General features: G+C 44.3%; 1 protein-coding gene across 1 annotated transcript in view; it reads left to right on the forward strand.

Moving 5' to 3' along the window:
- The window catches only part of LOC131680528 (homeotic protein female sterile-like), a 46,464-nt gene extending 31,701 nt beyond the window's left edge, over positions 1-14,763 (forward strand). Inside the window, exon 10 of the mRNA XM_058961243.1 lies at positions 12,808-14,763. Within this exon, the coding sequence (XP_058817226.1) occupies positions 12,808-12,873 (66 nt within the window). The 3' untranslated portion in view covers positions 12,874-14,763. The remainder of the gene's footprint in view (positions 1-12,807) is intronic.
- The last annotated feature ends 4,324 nt before the right edge of the window (positions 14,764-19,087 follow it).

A 19,087-nucleotide genomic window follows, 5' to 3' on the forward strand; every position in this document is an offset into this window, starting at 1 on the left:
TACTTTAAGTTCCCCTTAAGGGGGTCTGATAGTGCAAAATTTAAAAAAAATATTTTTCGGATCTCTAAGATAAGAAATATATGCCTAAGAAAGTATTTACTCGAATTCAACTTGGTTCGTCTTTTAGATCCCATTAAACTACCAACTATCAATTTTCATATGAAGCTGATAAAATCGGGTCAAAAAGCTGATAAAATCAGGGGTAGATAAAGTTCATATAGATCCGGTTGAAATTGTGTCTTGAATCTTAATTTGAATTCGGGGTCAATATGATCCGTTAACACCTTATTTGTCACTTTTTTTGTACAGCCCTTCAGGAATGTTCGAAAAATTTGAACTCTATTGAAAATCGTTGCTCTCCATGAAGGAGGAAAAGTCTAGAAATTCAAAGCTTCTAGGTGCAAAATTTAAAAAAAATATCGCAGTTTGGAAGTTTATTTTGGGTCAACACCTAAAGAAGATTAAAACTAGGAATACAGAATACCAATATGATTTTTGTAGCTTAGGCTTATGCTTGGTCAAAATATTCAGCGGGGGCCTTATTCCCAGCATCGGTGTATGTAGCAGCACTTGTATCAGACACATGGAGAGAGAAGGTGTACATGATGACAGGGAAAAAAGAACAAAAGTTGCAACTTTCGGGCAAACGGGAGATCAGCGACATGAATTAGAGCTTCAGGCTAGTAAGACGTCGAGAATCGGGTAGATGGGTGGTATTCTTCAGACCCGCGGGGAATTCTTCAAAAGTTGTCAGACCAACGGGTCGCTCTGGCTTCAGTTTCCTTTTGTGTAGGTGGTAAGGGTGATGGTGGTTGAATAATGGCACTCTTGTATTGTTTGGCTCTTCAAGGTAGGACAGGGGACTAGAAACTTGATATGAGAAATAAAAGAGAGGGGCTAAATTGGGATACTTTGGGATTGTTTTTATAAAAATGTATACAAGTGATATATAGGGGAGATCGCGATTTGTCAGTGCCCCTGTCTTGAAGGGAATCCTTTAACTGAAACCTGGCGTCACAATATCCGGTCTACATCCAGACGACGTGCTCGATGTCACGATGCTCTCGTCACAGGCGCCCAGACTGCTCTCTACTTGTCGAATACGGCGCAAATACACATCCAACGTGTAGTGGTTGGACATGAGCCGGGACATTACAGGAATAAAATCCCGACCCACATCCATCCACAAATACTGAAAAATTCGTTGAAAATTAGTCTTTCGTCTTCTATTGCGCTCATCAATGCTAAAGAGTCGGTCTTTTCATTGTCCTGGATAGAGCAATGAGAGGGGACCCAAGCAAAGGTAATCTGGCAAGATTTTTCAAATAACCTACACAAGAGCTCCCGTATCTTTCCCACAGAATACGGGAATTGCTTTCATCGCACGAAGAGCCTCAATAGAGCTTAGGTTGCCCAAACTGATGATAGTTTGCAGGTAGTGTCGATGAAGTGTATGTTCGAAGCGGAGCGGAAACTGAAACACCCGTACTCTATCACCGACAATATCATTGTTTGAAATAACCTGATCAGGTCTCCTCGGTAGCCACCCACCATGTTCCAGTTATTGTCCAGAGAAAATTGATCCTTTGTTGGAACTTCTGTTTTAGATACCTAATGTGACATACATTTAGAGTCGAATCAGGCTCCGATATATTTAGATATGAAGACCTGATTGATCGTTGCACCCATTAGTAGAAGCTGGAGTTGCGCCAGTACACGCTTCCTAAAAAGACGTTGCTATGTTTTCTCCGTGGAGAATTCGATACCTAGCTGAAGATCCCAACCAGACAAATTGTCCAAAATATCTTGCAATGGTCCTTCCAAATCGGCAGCTTTGCGCCCTGTAACAGAGACCACCTCATCGTCCGCAAGTTGCTTTAGCATACATGAGTTGGTAAGACAATCGTCAATGTCTTTCACGTAAAAATTGTACAGTAGGAGGCTCAGACATGAGCCCTGAGGAAGACCCATGTAACTAAATCTCAGCATTTCCGAATCGCCATGTGAGAAATACACACTCAATTCGGCTCGGTAATTTCCCAACAGCTGTGTAGTCAGCAAATTTAGAGAATGATATCTCAGTAAAGTGAGATTTGGTTGCTGATTTTCGGTGCAATATTTTCCGAGTCTCAGCACGCAAACGTCACTTTTACTGAGATCTCAGCAAAAAATAATATGTATTTGCTGAATCTCAGCTGTTGATATTTCGGCAAAAGATGCAAAAAAGCTGAGATTCGGCAGAAAAAATTAAGTGTGTACATGTGCTTTTGCGGCAGCAAATTCAGTTAATAGTTATTCTAAGTTGGTGAAAGACCATGCTGGTGCAGCTGCTCAGATAGAATGCTGATAGCAACTGAATCAAAAGCCCCCTAATGTCCAGGAAAACTGATGCCATATGGTCTTTCCTGCCATAGACCATTTCAATTTCTGTTGAGAGCAACGCCAGGCAATCTCCGGAAGCCAAATTGTGTATATGACGGAAAACCAATCGCTTCGACCCAATTGTCGAGTCCAAACAAGATTTTTTTGAACAATTTTCGGATACAGGAAAGCATTGCAATTGGCCGGTATGAGTTATGGTCGGAGGCTGGTTTACTCAGTTTTGAAATAGCGATGACCTTCACTTACCTCTATTCATAAGAGCAAGGATGCAAAATGCCTACCTTTTCTGCGGCTGCATTTTTTCTGCCCACATTCTCATTTCTCTTTCGACGCTGCTGTATTTCGCTATTGCAGGACGCCCAGCGCTGTGCGGCAGTCTGTAAGCAAAGCAGTAACATGACAAAAAAAATACTGCCCCCAGTACAGCCACCAGACGCGAGCGGTGGTACAGCTTCTCTCTCTCTCTCTCTCTCTCTCTCATTATTTTACACTTTAATATTCTTAATCTAATCAATATTTTCAATCAAAAACGACGTCAATGAATGCTGTTCGTTTACGCCACGACCGGTATCAACGCTTTCGTGTGCGGGCCTCTCCCTTTGACTACGCAGAGAAAATTTCATCAGTCTATTACTGGACTGAATGTTTGTTTGAAAAGAAGGAACACTTTGGTTTGTGTCCCTGGCAGTGGTAGATGCACCTTAATAAAATTAAAATAATCGGGGCAACTTACCTCAGCTTTAGGACATCACCTATGTTGGATTTATTAGATGTAGTTGGCACACTCTCAGAGGAGGATCTTGCCACCCTTATGAGACAGTCTAGAAGAGTGTAGATTTCTCATGTTTCTGGATTCCGCCGGGTTAACAAAATATGTCCCCTCCTGTGGATCGTCAGATTCACGCTCAACACAATAGAGCATAGGAATATTTTGAAAAGACAGTTGGCGAAGCATTCTTTAGCATATCTGCAAAAATAGTTAAGGGACCGTCTAATCTTATCAACGCGCGGCTTGTACGTATGCGGAGGGCCCCTGCAGTAAATTTTAATGTCAGAGTCATCCACATGCTCTTCCTCGCATTTTCCGCACCGTATTGCTGTTTTTCATACTCAACCTTTGGGTAAGCATACTCAAATTTAAGTTTAATTTATCTAATTTTGAGTAAAGTTCAAACACGAAAGTACTTATGCCACGGATGAGCTCGATTAAGTTGCATCTTTCTTTTTGTTTTTGACAACATCAATAAGTGCAAATGAGACTTAATGTAACCGTGATAATCTAATAAATCGACTGATTTGCTTCTTGAGCCTTAAAGAAAAGATGCGTCGTGCAATTTCCTGTCAACACGAATATCATGAAAATTAGGCAATCTATGAGATGTTTCTGATCAGCTGATTATTTCTTGTTTATTTCTTCTGATGTTACTGCGGTGGGCACGTCCAACAAGATCGTAGAATTTATGCAACATTAAATGAATCGGGCTAACGAAAGATGTTTGTCGGACGGGTTTTTCTGTTCGCAGGAGTAAAGTAAAACAAACTTGTTGACAAAACCCTTCGCTGAATTGTCAAACAAACGTCTTATTGATTGTCTAAATTGATCAAATACAACATATAGAGGGTCCACCCCTAGCATTTCTGAAAAGTGGACTCTCTGAAAAAACAGATAAAACTAGTCGGAAGTTTGACATAGTTAAGCTTCCACTGGGAAAGTATTATAAGCGTATGTCAACTGCACCCCGAAATATATACAAAAAACCGATTTAATCCTCCTATCAGTGAGATGAGACATTTCTTACACATATCACTGTTGCATCATTCATTAGTTTACCGAAATCACGGGAAGTTGGTAGGCTACTAGATGTGAATTACCACAGTTTCGAGTCCTGCATGAGTAACACTTCGAATAAATTGAATAAATTATAGTAAAAATAAAAGAAATAAAGTTAAAATAACTATGAAGCAAAGAACTTTTCATGAAATGGGTAGAATGATTAATATAAATCAAATTAATAAAAATAAATAAACCAAATTAGCTCAAATGAAGATTGGACAATATTAAAAAAAGTTATAAAATTAGGAGATTAAATTGAATTGTTTCAAGCTAACAAGCTGACATTCAATAACAAAAAGAATTGACTAAACCGAATTAATAAAATGAAGAAACTGAATTAAATATATGAACTAAGAAAAATTAACAATTTAGTCAAATAATTAAAATAAATGAAATAATATGAATAAAACAAAAAAAAATTAATTGGTTGAATTAATAAGACAAATAATAATATATAAATTAAATATAAGTAGAAGGGAAAAGCTTGACTGTATTCTACTACATTGCGGTTATGTCTCTGAAATTACCCACCTATATTTTTCCCAAATTTATCTTGTTGCTCTGTGGGGAACAAAAACAAAATGCCCACTTTGACCAGAAATTTGTTGGATCCAAATCAAAAATTACACAAGCTTACCCGGATAGAATTTTACAATAGCCTTTACCCTACAAACAATCATAATACAATAAATATTGTAGTTATTACTGTTTCAACATTGTTCGATGCCAAGTTTTCACAGTAGATTTACAATAAAATTCCATGTAACAACAAATTTCACTGTTCAGCAAAAAGCTGATACAGTGCATTCACATTAATTTTTACTGTTTTCGAGAAAAAAATGTATGGAGAAAAATTGATTTTTTTAATGTTAAGATACATAACCACCCCCCTTTTTCACTGTAAAAGTCTATTTTACATTGAAATTTACTGTAAAAACGTTAAAGTTTATTGTTTTTGTATTGTAGCATAACACTAAAACTTACTGTAAATTATTGTAAAATTACTGTACTGTCACAGTGAAAATCATAGTTTTGTTACTGTACATTTCTATTCGGGTAGGCTATTCAATGAATTTCCGAAAAAAACGGATGAATAGTTTGTTCGTAATACATTATGCTCCGTTGTTGTGGTGTAGTATGCCTTAGTTGTATTCTATTTTTTATTGTTTCGCTTTATCTCACGTTTTAGGAAGGTTCGCTACGCTACGCGGAACACTATATTTCACTCCTCTCTCTTTTTCTAAGTACGTTTTCTAGCCCTAAGAAAGTTTGAACGGAGGCCACCGAGTACCTCTTTATGCAGTAAACTGGGTGCGGTTTGTTCTTTGGCTTCAGTTTTTGTAGCATAGTGGTGTCGCATTCCCGGCTACCGCATTCAAGTCAGAGGAGGCGCTCTCTGAACGTAGTGCTTCCACAAAATTTTTTTGACAAAAGACTTAACCGTCCACTTCCCTTCGAAGGAACTCCTCCTCTGTATTGTCGCATGATTGTCATGTGGTCACTGTGGATGTAATCTTCGCAAATCCTCCTATCCATGTTTGCTACCAGTGACGGACTATTTATTTATTTATTTATTTATTTATTTATTGAAAGGCTTTAACCCAATGGTCATTCGCCTTTGAAATTTCGATAATAACCTAACATAATTATAATATTGTTCGTGGTTTGTAGCACAAGTGACACCTTTACAGCTGGTCGAATAATCCCGCGTCCTTCAGAAAGGCCAGTAATATTTCTTCTCGGGCGGGGTCGTTTCCAAGGATCTCTCTAATGGAGAGCGGTAGTTTGTGGTGCTGCCTTAGGTCAGCTAACTCTGGACAGTTCACCAGATGGTGTTCCACAGTGATTCGGGTACCACATGTAACGCATGTTGGTGGGGGAACACGCGATACGGCGTGAGCATGAGAGACCTTCGTATGCCCTACTCTGAGCCGCGACAGTACTCGTTCCCTCCTATCAGTCCGGTCTGTCCAGCGGTCGGGTGAGCCTTTGATTCGCTGAAGGTGTCCGGTGCTGCCACGCCAGTGGCGTTCGAAGGCTTCATTAATCCCTGACTTCAGCTGGCCCAAAATATCTGCGGTCGGGACGAGTCGAGTGAGACGTCGGCTAGTGTGTCTTCCCCTGGCCGCCAGGCGATCAGCCTTTTCATTACCGCCGATGCTGCAGTGACCGGGGACCCAACAAATTGTGGTGAGTGGGTCATACTCGGCCTCGATGGCCTGGATGAAGGGATGGCGGGATTTCCCCGACTCGAGGGCGGATATGGCCGCCAGAGAGTCAGACAGTACAACGACGGGTCTATCTTCCGGTTTCTGTACCAAGGCAAGCGCGATGGCAGACGCTTCGGCAGAAAACACCGAGCATGGCGCCGGTAGGCGGAAGAAGAGTCCTTCCCCTATTCCGCTCACTCCTATTCCAACCTCATCACCGCTCTTGGAACCATCGGTGAATATCCGCACGTGATTTTTGTACTTTGTAGCCATTAGTCGGTTATATTTGGCCCTGGCCTCACTACTGGCAGCGCCGGCCCTCAGCTCTATTGACAAGCTTGTGTCAAGATTGGGTCCGCGGTCGTGCCAGGCCCGGTCACGAACTCGGTGTAGACGGGCGATTGGTGGCAGATCGGCATCTGTATATTCGCGATGAATCTCGCTGACCGTTCGTAATAGAAAGCAGTCATCTCCGGCTGTCCGCTCCAAAAATCCCAGTACTCTTCTGGCGATGGTGAGTGCAGCCGCCCAACGAAGGGGTAGGATCCCGGCCTCTACGCAGGCCGCTTCAGCAGGCGTGCTGGGGAGCAAGCCAGAAGCAACGCGGATTGGCCCGTGATATAGAGGACTTAAAATGTTGATAAAGCCTTCCATATTACAGGACGTCAGCTCCACCCCGTAAAATATCTTGCTGCGGATGAGTGCCTGGCTAATATTCAGCGCAGTGCAACGGTTGCAGCGCTTGTGGCGGGAACTGATAGTTTTAATTAGCCGCTGTCGGCTCCGGCACTCGGCTTTGATCCGTCGAAAGTGTGGCAGAAAGGTAAGACGACGGTCTATGGTTATCCCCAGAATCTTTGGTTCTTTGCGGTAGGGGACAATCACCCCGTCCAGCTGGATCGGCCTCCCTGTTGCGATATGGTTTGTGTTGCAGCAGTGCGTAATCATGCTTTTCGTGGGAGACATGTTAAAGCCGACTGATGTAGCCCATCGGCTCACCGCACTTACGGCGGCTTGAAGTTTGCGGCGGATACGTATGCTGGTCCTTCCCGTCGCGACCAGCACGATGTCATCAGCGTACACGAACACGTAGATACCCGCCGGTAGGCTGGCGAATAAGGAGTTCATGGATACCAGGAACAGTGTGACGGCGAGGACTGATCCCTGGGGAACCCCGTTGTCTTCCGGAAAGGTGTCGGATTGGGCACCTCCGATTCCCACCCGAAAGGTGCGATTAGATAGGTAGTCGCTCAAGAAGTGGCCCATGTTTCCAGTGAATCTCCAGTTGGCCAGTTGTTGCAGTACTCCGTGACGCGACACGGTATTATAAGCCTTCGCCACGTCGAGTATGGCGATATCGGCGTGCAGGCCATCAGTTACGGATTGACGCACCACCTCTCCAAAGCTGGCGAGATAGGCACCTGTTCCTGCTCCACGTCGGAACGCAAACTGCCGTTGATCCAGGAGTTTACGCTCCTCCAGTAGGTCCATCAGTCGTCTGTTGACCATTCGCTCCATCGTCTTAGCAAGGCAGGGGAGCAGGCTGATTGGGCGGAAGTCATCCGGCGTTCTGTTCCCCTGGCATCGCTTTGGGATAGGAATAACTAGGCATCGGTTCACCACTCCAAATGCGGTTAATGCTGTCTAATATCGCCCGCTTGGCTACCGGCGGGGAATGTTGCAGTAGGGGATAGCCAACATCGTCCAGTCCGGCAGACTTACCGTGTACCGATTCCAATGCCGCACGCAGTTCACTTCCGGTGAAAGGCCGGTTGTACACTTGTCCTGAATCGGGTTCAAAGCGGACGGGGTTACTCTCAGCCCTTTGCTTGATGCGTAGGAACGCAGGTGGGAGAGCGGCGTCTGCAGACAAGGAGGCGAAGTGCCTGCCTAGCTCGTTACCGATAGTCGTGGGATCGAGCGTCGTGCACCCGTTAACGGTAATGGCGTAGCCACTGTGTCGCCGCTTTCCGCTTAGGGCGTTGACTCTCCGCCAGAGCTCTGATGTCGAGGAATCTGGGGAAATACCTTCCAAGAATCTGGTCCAGCTGATGTTTTTCGCCTCTTCTATGGCTTTCCTGGCCTCGTTCCTGGCCTTTCTGAAATCATCCGCCCGCTGGTTTCGGCGGGGGTCGTCCGCAGTAGTCTTCCTCAGTGTCCGTAATGCAGTTCGACGAGCTCGGATGGCAATCCGGACCTCTGGGCACCACCAGTGCACCGCCTGTCGCAGAGGGTTCCCACTTGTCCTGGGAATGCAGGAAACGGCAGCCCGATTTAAGATGCCGGTGAGTTCGTCCGGGGTGTATGACTCCTTCCGATCTATTAGATCGTCAACGGTCTCCTCGTAGCGGGTCCAGTCTGCCCGATCGTAAAACCACCGTTTTCGGCGGGTTGTTGAAGGTGGCGTCTGATTGTATACAACCTGGATTGGGAAGTGATCGCTGTTACATGGTTCGGCAAGGACAGTCCACCCACATGATCCTGCTAGCACTCCCGAGCAGATAGAGACGTCGATGGCGGATTCCGTCTGCCCACGGAGAAAAGTCGAACTGCCATCGTTGAGAACCACGGCGTCGTTGTTTTCGACTACTTCGGCGATGTCGTTTCCTCTCCTGTTACAAGTACGTGAGCCCCACATGGTGTGGTGCCCGTTCACATCTCCCATGATGATGAATGGCATCTCAACTTGCTCAATGAGCCGCTGAAGTTTGTTGCCCACATTCCGAGTACTGCCGGGGATATACAGGAATATAACAGTGCACTGAACTGGGTATTCGATCCTCCTGGCGACGGCTATCAGTTCGGTATCCAGAGATATCGGTTGGGATGGCACATCGACCCGGATGGCCAGACGTACTGTCTGGTAGAGGTTCTCTCCACTGGCGGCGTTCCACGAATACTGGTGTCCGAACCATGATGCTGGGTTCGTCTGATCCCGGATGTGCGTCTCCTGCAGCGCCAAGCAGATGGGCTGCGTCTGTGCAATGATCCTTTGCAGGTCACCCAGGCACCCTCGCAGACCATTTGTGTTCCACTGGATGGCCAGTGTTGTTGCTTTTATCGACGTAGCAGAAGAGTGGAGGAACCCATAACCTCCAACGGCGTTGTCGTGAATGTCTGTGGAAGATATACGAGCAGCAGATGGTTCCGGACTTAGTGTACCATACGACGAGCTTACCCGGGGAGAGGCCGGGTCTCCCGCACCAGCAGCCGCCGGGGGTGGCATCGCTAAAAGGCGGAACGTCCCCGGTCAGGGCCGGCACGGGGAAGCGGGCGCTCGTTTTGACGCCGGTCAGATTTTTATTCGAGCTGGTGTCATCTTCGGTGGGGGAGTTGATACTTTCATCTTGGTAACGATTAGTTTGCTGCTGCTGTTGGGTGGTAGTTTGTTTGCTGGGTGCTTCCATGCTATAAACATTTTCGCTGGCTGTACCTGTGAGCGAAAGTTTGCCGGCAGGTGGATTTCGATTGGGGTTAATTGTGTCGGAACTTACCCGGGTGATGCCCGGGCCTCCCGTGCCAGCAGCCGCCGGGGGTGCATCGCTACTAAGCGGAACTGCCCCGGTCAGGGCCGGTACGGGGAAGTGGGTGTCGTGGTTGGTGATGATGACAGATGTACTGAGGTCTGGATTGGTTTTTGTGGTACTCTTGTTGGATGGTTTGAATAGTACCGGGTGCCAAGAGCAACCAGGAACTGGACTAAGGTCTCGTCGAACTCGATGTTGTTGGTGCCTGTAGTCGTCCCGGCTGAGAATTCTTCCCGGTGGCCCGCCAGGTGCGGGGGAATCGGGAGATTGGAACCGGTTCTCGCTATTTTTGAACTGATTACTTCCTCTTCCCGTTTCAGGTGTCGATTTAGAGATTAAGCGGGAGGATCGCCTGCTCTGGGGCCCAGCAGGGTGCGGGGCGCTGGAGGCGGTCGTGGTTCCTGTCGTTTGGTGTTGTTGTGTTGGTGGATTTTCTGGTTTCCGGTCTGATTGGTCTGTGGTGAGTGATTGTGAATCGGTAAGAAGAATGCTAATTGGGGTATTAATGATACTTCCCTGTGGGGTTTCCAATGGTCCTGTGTCGACAGCCGCCGGGGGTGCATCGGACGTGTCCGGAACTTCCCCGGTCGGGGTCGACACAGGTAGGCTTTGTTTTATATTACGGTTGAATGTTATGTTATTTGTTGTCATCCCAATTAACATCCTGTTGTTAGTTCAGTTATATGGAAATATCGAGGGACACTTGGGGCACGGGGTTTGGTGGTGCTTCGGTGTCCGAGATGTTCCAAGTTCCGACTGATGAAGGGCTGTTGTTGCGGGAGCTCGATCGGGTTATCCTTTGTGTTTTGGGTGGAGTTGGATCTGTGGTGCTTTTTATCGGGCTTCTAGATTTTTCCCCGTCACCTGCTCGGTTGCGATTTTTTTGCTGCTTGCGTTCGTCACGTAGTCTGGAGTCTCGCTGAGTCGCGCTGCTCGTACTGGCTTTGTTGGCGTTTTCCTGATCTCCCTTTGCTCCAGTGTGTTGGTTAGGTCTGCTCGTTCCGTTCGTTACCTCACGTAGTCTGGAGTCTCGCTGAATCACGGTGCTCGTACTGGCTCTGTTGGCGTTTTCCTGCTCTCCCTTTGCTCCAGTGTGTTGGTTGGTTTTGCTCGTTACCTCATGTAGCTGTTGTTTGGCAATTTTGAGTTGGCGGAAAGCGTCCGTCAGGTGGTTTTTCAGACGTAGTATCTCGACGTCCCGGTCGTTTTCTGCCTTCAGTTTTGTTATTTCCTGCTTTAGTTTGGCGATAGTGCGGTCCTTCTCGTCTCCTTCCGGGCCCGTGTTGCTTCGAGCCTGTTCGGCGTAGCTGGGTCCTCTGCGAGTTTGGGCGATTAGCGCTTTTGCTTCAGGGAACGAAATATTCTTGGAGACTTTTAATTTAACGATGGCCTCTTCCTCCATATATTTGGGGCACGTTTTTGATTTAGTTGCGTGCTCGCCGTCACAATTTATACACTTCGAGACGTTCTTACATGGGTTGTTTCGGTCGGATGAGTGTTTCTGACTGCAGTTTAAACAAGTTTCCTCGTTGGGGCACACCCTAGTACCGTGCCCGTATTTACCACAACGGTAGCATAACATGGGGGAAGGGTAGTATGGCCGGACACTAGTGCGTACTAGGCCGAGATATATGTACTCGGGAAGAAATGAACCGTTGAATGATATCACCGCTAGGGGGGTACTGCTTAAAACCCCGTCGTATAACTTGGTGATCCTACGAACCGATACAACTCCTTGACCTTTTAGCTCCGTTAGAAGATCGTCATTGGCCATGTCTTTGGTGTCGATGTCGTAGATCACACCATGGGTGATGTTGAGCGTGGGGTGAGAGACCACCTCAACCTCTTGACCGTCGATTAGCTTTTTCATGCTCAGCAGGGCGTAATATGCCTTTTTCGAGGTCGTTCTTAGGACATACCGAGCTCCTCTGCCCTCCTTCGTGGCCGAAACTACTTTTGTCGGATCGCATCCTAGTACGCCCTGTACCGATTTCAAAATCGTGAACGGGTTTGTAGTCAGTCGGGCGTCGGACTCACCGTCCGATGATATAGCTCTCAAAAGCAGAGTCTGTTTATTGATTATGTCACCTGAATTTAGGTACTCAGGCAACGTACGGCTTAAAGGAGGGGCGTTGTTCCCCTGTTCAGGGGGAAGGGGGGATCCCCCATTGGGTTGGAGGGTGTCTGTGCCTCGTAGGGTGGGCACTTTGGGAAAACAACGCAAAATACTACACTACCCCGTCACCGAAGCGCGTAGTGGAGACGGACGGTTGTTTTTACTCTCCGATGCGCGTAGAGGAGACGGAGGTTGTTCAGAGTTCGAAAATTGTTGTTTTGGTGGAGGCGCGTTGGCGCCCAACTCCTTCGGCGTCTGAGCTCCTGGTATCGGTAGTGACGAAAAGAAACGATTTTGTTTATGCTAAAAAAATCAAGTAGTCTTTGCACTGACGACGACACACTGGATCTAACACTCGCGGAAACGGGCCGAACGAAAGAAGGGTTCTATATTACCCGGGTGGCTGAAGCCGAACTTCGGGATGTACACCGGTGGCTCAGATCGAGCAAAAGTTTTGGTTTCTAAACGCGGAGCTTGTGTTGATGACAACCAGCGGCTCCGAGTGATTGAACCTAACTCAGTGACGGACTACAAAAAAAGGCTAAGCCAACGATGGATTTCCGGTCGTCCCAGCGACACAGCCCGCAAAGCCTTTTGGTAGTCAAAACAGCCCGAGCACACTGAAAAATGAGAATAAATGTAACTTTACTGTACAATGAACAGTGAACATCTATAGCGCTACACACATCTGTTTATTGTATTATTAAAATAATAATTGCATTTTTTTTCTTTTTCTAGATGGCTGGACAAATTGACATGAATATGCAGAGCGATTTGATGGCAGCGTTCGAAGAATCCCTGTAAATGGGATATAAGCGTAACTTACTCGGAACTTATATTCCTGCAGTAATATTACTGTTTTGTTACACAACACTTGATGATAAGCGCCTCTGCATAGCACCGAACTAGATTGTGGTTGAAAAATTGAGTACATTTTTGATAACATTGTATCTCGGAAAGGCGTCCAAGTAATTCAAGAGCTGTTGTCTGGTATGCACTTTAGTAGGGAGGTTAGAATGGAGTTGATCGGCGGCAAGGCAAAGAAGATTATGTAATCAAATAAGTGACATTATGATTTGTGATATGTAACGTAAATATATAAAAAGCATATATTTATATTTAAAACAACAGCAGCGGAAAAAGTAAGGTTTAACTTTTGAAGAGAATTCGGGAAGGCCTTTGTGCGTATTATTGCATATGCAGCTGATGTAGGTAAAAAGACGATTGAACGATTACGATGGTAAAACAATAGCGACTCAGATGCGATAAGGGCAGTCAGTACATTGTAGAAATTAATCCTTAAAAATCAGTGTTACTCTAAAGTTCGAGTGTTAATCGTAAGAAGTTTACTTAGCAGCCAAAAACTGTAAGGAAAAGATATAAAAAAATGAAAATCTGGTTATTATGATTTTCACTGGGTATAGTCAAACGTTATCATGTTTTGAGTTACTATTCGAAGCACTCTTCAGCAGACTGAAAAGTGTGTTGCTTTTTATACTTTTAATTATCATATATTACGTGACAGTCCAGAGTTGATAAGATCAAGATAGTGTAATTTCTCGAGCTGTAATTACTTAGGATAAATCTATTAAACATGGTAGTTTTTATTTTAAACAAGCAAGTCTTATTAGTACTACTTAGTGCTGTTTGTCAAACTAAGCAGTGAAAATGAAATAATTAGGTAGCAATTATGAAAATATACGAGACTAACCACAACATCAAATCTACCAAATTTGTTTGTGCCAGATCATCTGTATGTGCGGTTCCCCTGTGGCATGATCATGTATGTTTCTAATCACATTTCCCATCTACAAATCCAACATCAGTTTTGTGAAAGAAACTCCCTCGTCAGGTCGAATGCCGGTACAATGCTAAGATTTGGGTTGGAGCTACTACTTTCTCATTTGTAAATATTTAATTTTCACCATCAATCAACAGACGAGTCAGAAGTGTTATAATATATGGGTAGCGTTAGTTGGATATTTATTTTAAGGCCGTCAATACACTGAAAACTGAAACCAACTTATGTAAATGCTGTTTGTATAATACAATAAAAACGACAACACTGTAATATACCTAAACATAGTCGAGAAAAAACTTGTAGAACGTAGTTCGTATAATCTAGCAAAACTATTCTTGGAATACAAAGTCCGAAACCGATTTAACAACTAAACGGACGTAATTGCAACTCTTAGAAAGTGTGTAAAATAGTACTATAAAATGTGGGCGCAAATTAGAATAACTCACACCAAAAATCCATCGTGACTGAGAAGCAGTGTACCAACCAATCATTACGTTGTTTGATTTTTCACTCAATTGATGGTCCAATTTTCTACTAGTTTTTATGAGAGTATTAATAGAACACTAGGGATGGTAGTAAACAGAAAAAAAGAAACGCTGTACATCAGTGTTATCCCCTTATGGACAACGAATCGGTGCAGCACTAAAATGTTTTGTTTTGGTTCCTTTCTTCTGCGTAACATTCAAATCACTGCAGAGAGAATGAACTGTTCTTATTCAGGCACGAGGAAAACAATAATGTATTTGTCAAGAGCAATAGATGTATTAGAAGTTAAGAATCTAAAGCATGGTAAAATGAAGATAAAAAATAAAATGAATACAATTTTTATTGACATAAACTACAATCAAACACGAATATGAAAAGGAGTAAAAATTACTGAACGTTAAGAGAAATTTCAAACTTTTTACTTTTACTGTGAAAATATCACATGCCCAGCACATTTGAAGCAATCGTGTGGGTTTTGCGTGTCTCTATATGTCACGATAAGAAATTGATAACCGGAACAGTGGGAACAAAATAAAATTTTCACCTTCACATTGTTTAGTAGATAAAAGCTTTCCTAAGAATTTTACAGAATCAATTGTCATGTTTTATTATATATAGTGGATTCCACTGTATAAAATTTCATATCTAACAATAACAAATTTTGAACCACAATTTTTATTCTATAATATATTTTAACCTTTAACGCATAATCCAGGTTTAAACGTACTGGTGAGCCTGGATTAAAAGTTAAGCGTGGGTGGAGAAATCGGCCCTTAGTGTTTTTCTGATCATCTTTACAGCCGCTCTACGCATAATTGTCCCATTTGTATAGCGAATCCCATAGCACAAAGGACAGTTATGCGTATAGCGGCAGTTTAATAATTACACCCAAGTTTTTTTTTACGCGGGGGATACGTGCCGCGTAAAAAAACCGCGTAAAAAACCGCGTCAATTGGAAAATTCGCGTAAAAAACCGCGTTAATTGGAAAATCCGCGTAAAAAACCGCGTTAATTGGAAAATCCGCGTAAAAACCGCGTTAATTCGAAAATCCGCGCAAAAAAAACTCAGCAAAAGACTATATATTTAATATTTTTGGAAGTTTTTTTTTTGCGCGGATTTCGCAATTACAAAGACTTTGAAGATTTTCGGAAAGATGGAAGAGACGTGTCTGGAAGACTCGCACCCCAACAATATGGGTATTTTCGGAATGGTCTTGAAGAGTAGGTGCCAGAAATTGATTTTAACGCCATTTTCAAATCAAAGATGGTGACTTCCGGTTTAGCGAAATTCGCTATAACCCAATTAATATGAGTATTTTCGGAATTGTCTTGAAGAGTAGGTACTAGAAATTGATTTTTGACGCCATTTTGAAATCCGAAAGTCTTTTGCATTCAAAAGGACTTAGAATATTTTTTGCAAAAACCGTCTTAATGGCGAAATTCGCGCAAAATAAAAACTGTCAAAATCTTCTAAGTTCCTTGCATTTAAAAGGACTTAGAAATTTTTTTCAGAAAAAAGTTTGAGTCTTTTGCATTCAAAAGGACTTAGAATATTTTTGCAAAAACCGCGTTAATTGGAAAATCCGCGTAAAAAAACCGCGTTTATTGGAAAATCCGCGTACAAAAACCGCGTTAATTGGAAAATCCGTGTAAAAAAACCTCGTAAAAAACCGCGCAAAAAAAACCGCGTAAGAAAACCTGGGTGTATATCATATTTTATAATGATGCTGATATTTGAACAACCAGTGGTTCAAAACAGCGTTGTTATGTACTTTATTCATTGGAGTCAAAATTAGCCATTTTACATATTTTACAATGTTTGTGTGTTTTTTTACTTTACTTTTTTACTTTACTACTGGTAAAGCTTTTACGTCAACCCAGCAAACGTTCAGCAGTTAGACCGTACTACCGATTTCGTCCGTCGTGTGTCAGAGTGAGGGACTCTGAACAGACAAGATAACTCTGAACCCTACTCCTCTAAACTCCACCAAGTTCAACATTTGCCTGATCCCACGGATTCCGTTTGAAATGACTACTTCGGGGGGAGGCGTGCTCATGCACTTCGCTTGATTCCAGGTGTAGCTGGTCGTGCTGGTTCACAGGTCTCATAACCGCCATATCAGTCCTGCACGGCATGATATTCTACATGCGCTCTTCTATACGTTGACCAGTGGGATGCCGTGGTCGATGCAGCGATTCCGGTTGGTAGAAGTGGGCTCCGGTTTACTGGTGCCCCGACTACCATATACTGGTGGTTTGTCGCGTTCGGTGCTACTCGGCGTAGTTCCCGACGGTGAAGCTTGCTTACCTCGGCGGACTCCGGAATGTCTCCCACAACCGTTGACGAACGCGTTATTCTTGCTTCGATACAGTGCGGCAGAATGTCGAGGCCTGTCAAGCGATTCCGGGTGGAGGATTGTGTCTGGTTCACTGGAGCCCCGACGATTCAAGCAGGTGATTATCTACGGACTACTCGGAATAGTCCACGACGGTGGATTTTTCCTACTCCGACGAAGATTCCCCGGAAGTGGAAAATCTTCCCAAGCCGATGCTACCCGGGCAGATACCGAGGTCGGTCCTGAGATTCTGGGTCTCCATCGGGTGACTCCTTGTTCGCAGATACTCCGACGATCAGAAATTTCTTACTCCGCCGGAGAAATTTCTCGACGTTGAAAGTTCTCTCGAAACCGTTATCTCGATGCTGGACGGTAGGTGCCGAGGTCAGTCCTGAGATTCAGGGGGAGGATGCGTGCGCTCAGTCTAGTCCCCAGCGGTGGATCTAGCCCGGTGTTCTTCTTTACCTCTTTTCCGCAGACTGATTTGTCGACTGCCAATGCTGGTCCGACGATTCCGGACAACTGTCCATCGGTGCCTCGACGACCCGAGCTCGTGTACTGTTACGTTGCTGGTCGCTGTTCCTCTCGCCAGCATCGTTGCAACGCTGACATGATCTGAAGATTGTTCTGTTCACCGCGTCCCATTTTTCATTGTGCGCGCACATTCTTTCGACAATATCATTCATATTAATGTTTCCTTGTGAAGCGATTCCGGGTGGAGGATTGCGTCTGGTTCACTGGTGCCCCGACGATTCAAGCAGGTGATTATCTACAGTAGTCCGTAGATAATAGTGGATTTTTCCTACTTCGACGAAGATTCCCCGGAAGTGGAAGATCTCTCCAAGCCGATGTTACCCGGGCAGATACCGAGGTCGGTCCTGAGATTCTGGGTCTCCATCGGGTGACTCCTTGTTCGCAGATACCCCGACGATCATTTGCCGGCGCTACTTCCCGATCTTCTCGAACTAGTCCCCGGCGGTGGGCCTAGCTTATTCCGCCGGAGAAATTTCTCGACGTTGAAAGTGTAGTAGTGACTTAGGTTAGAGAGCCGACCGAATATACCGGCTGATGAGAAGAGAATAAATCTCATTCGATTTCGTGGCTTTGAGCTTGAAAGACGTGTTTTATTCGATATATTTCAGTGGCGACGAGGAGAAATTCCTTAGTGTCAATTCCGGTACAAATATTTTTTTAAATCCGGTGATAACTACGAAGGTTTATATTCGAGCGGTGAAAGGTTTAAAAAGTGGTCAACGGCAGTAAAAGTGACTGTAATTCTTTTGTCAATCGGTTTTTGCATCCGGTGCTGGTAACAAAAGTGTGCATAAGAACAAAGGAGCCGTTACGGACACATAGCGTGGTGGTGAATTTTGTAAGCCGGAGAGCAAACCGAGAGCGTGATCAAAATCGACGAAGGTGTAGCAGCAAGCACATAGCAATGTGGTGAGTTCAACTAGCGGATGGTGATCGATTGAGCAAAGCCGAGAGTATTATTCATTGGAAAAGAGAGATCGGGAAACTGCTGGACACACGGACATCGCGGAGAACGCAAGAGGAGTTTGTCGCAACTCAGAGAAGGAGATAGCAACCTTTTATTCGTCACGTGAATAGAGAAAGTAACTGGTGAGTGTTTTGTTTTGGTATTGGTGTGATAGCTAATTGCATCTAGATTCCATTTGATTTTTTAATTTTCTTGGTTGAGCGAAATGAGTGCTATTGTGGGAAGTATTGATCCCTACGAAAAAGGATAATCTTTCACAAATTATGTAGAAAGACTAGAGTATTTTTTTCAATTCAATAAAATCCCTGTCCAAGACCAAAAAGCATTATTTATAACACTGAGTGGTCAGCACGTGTATGAAGAATTAAAGCTCTTGTATCCGGGTAGCAATTTAGGTTCGCTAACTTATTCTGAAATCATCAGTAAATTGAAATCGAGATACGATAAGGTCGATAACGAAATGATGCAAACTTTTAAATTTTTCGAGCGCGTGCAGGGTCCTAACGAATCTGCAGAAAATTTCATTCTGGAAGTAAAGCTCCAGGCTGAATTTTGTGGATTCGGAAATTTTAAGGACAGAGCGATTCGCAACAAACTGGTAATGGGCGTGTATGATAAAAATATTCAACAGAGACTTTTAGATGAGGATGACTTAACACTAGCAAAAACAGAAAAAATGATAGTTAATCGTGAATTAGCTGATACAAGAGCCAGATTGATAAACAATAAAAATAATGCTCAAGTGGCATCGGTTTGGGAACGATTGGGGAGGCGTGATGGTTTTGTTAAATTTGGCAGGAACGATAATCATACGCGTAGCCCGAGTAGAAGTCGCAGCTATCGGTACGGATATGAACGGAGCCGTAGTGGGGGAAGGAGGCCCACATCGCCGGC

Source organism: Topomyia yanbarensis, chromosome 2, assembly GCF_030247195.1.
Source record: "Topomyia yanbarensis strain Yona2022 chromosome 2, ASM3024719v1, whole genome shotgun sequence".
NCBI lineage: Eukaryota > Metazoa > Arthropoda > Insecta > Diptera > Culicidae > Topomyia > Topomyia yanbarensis.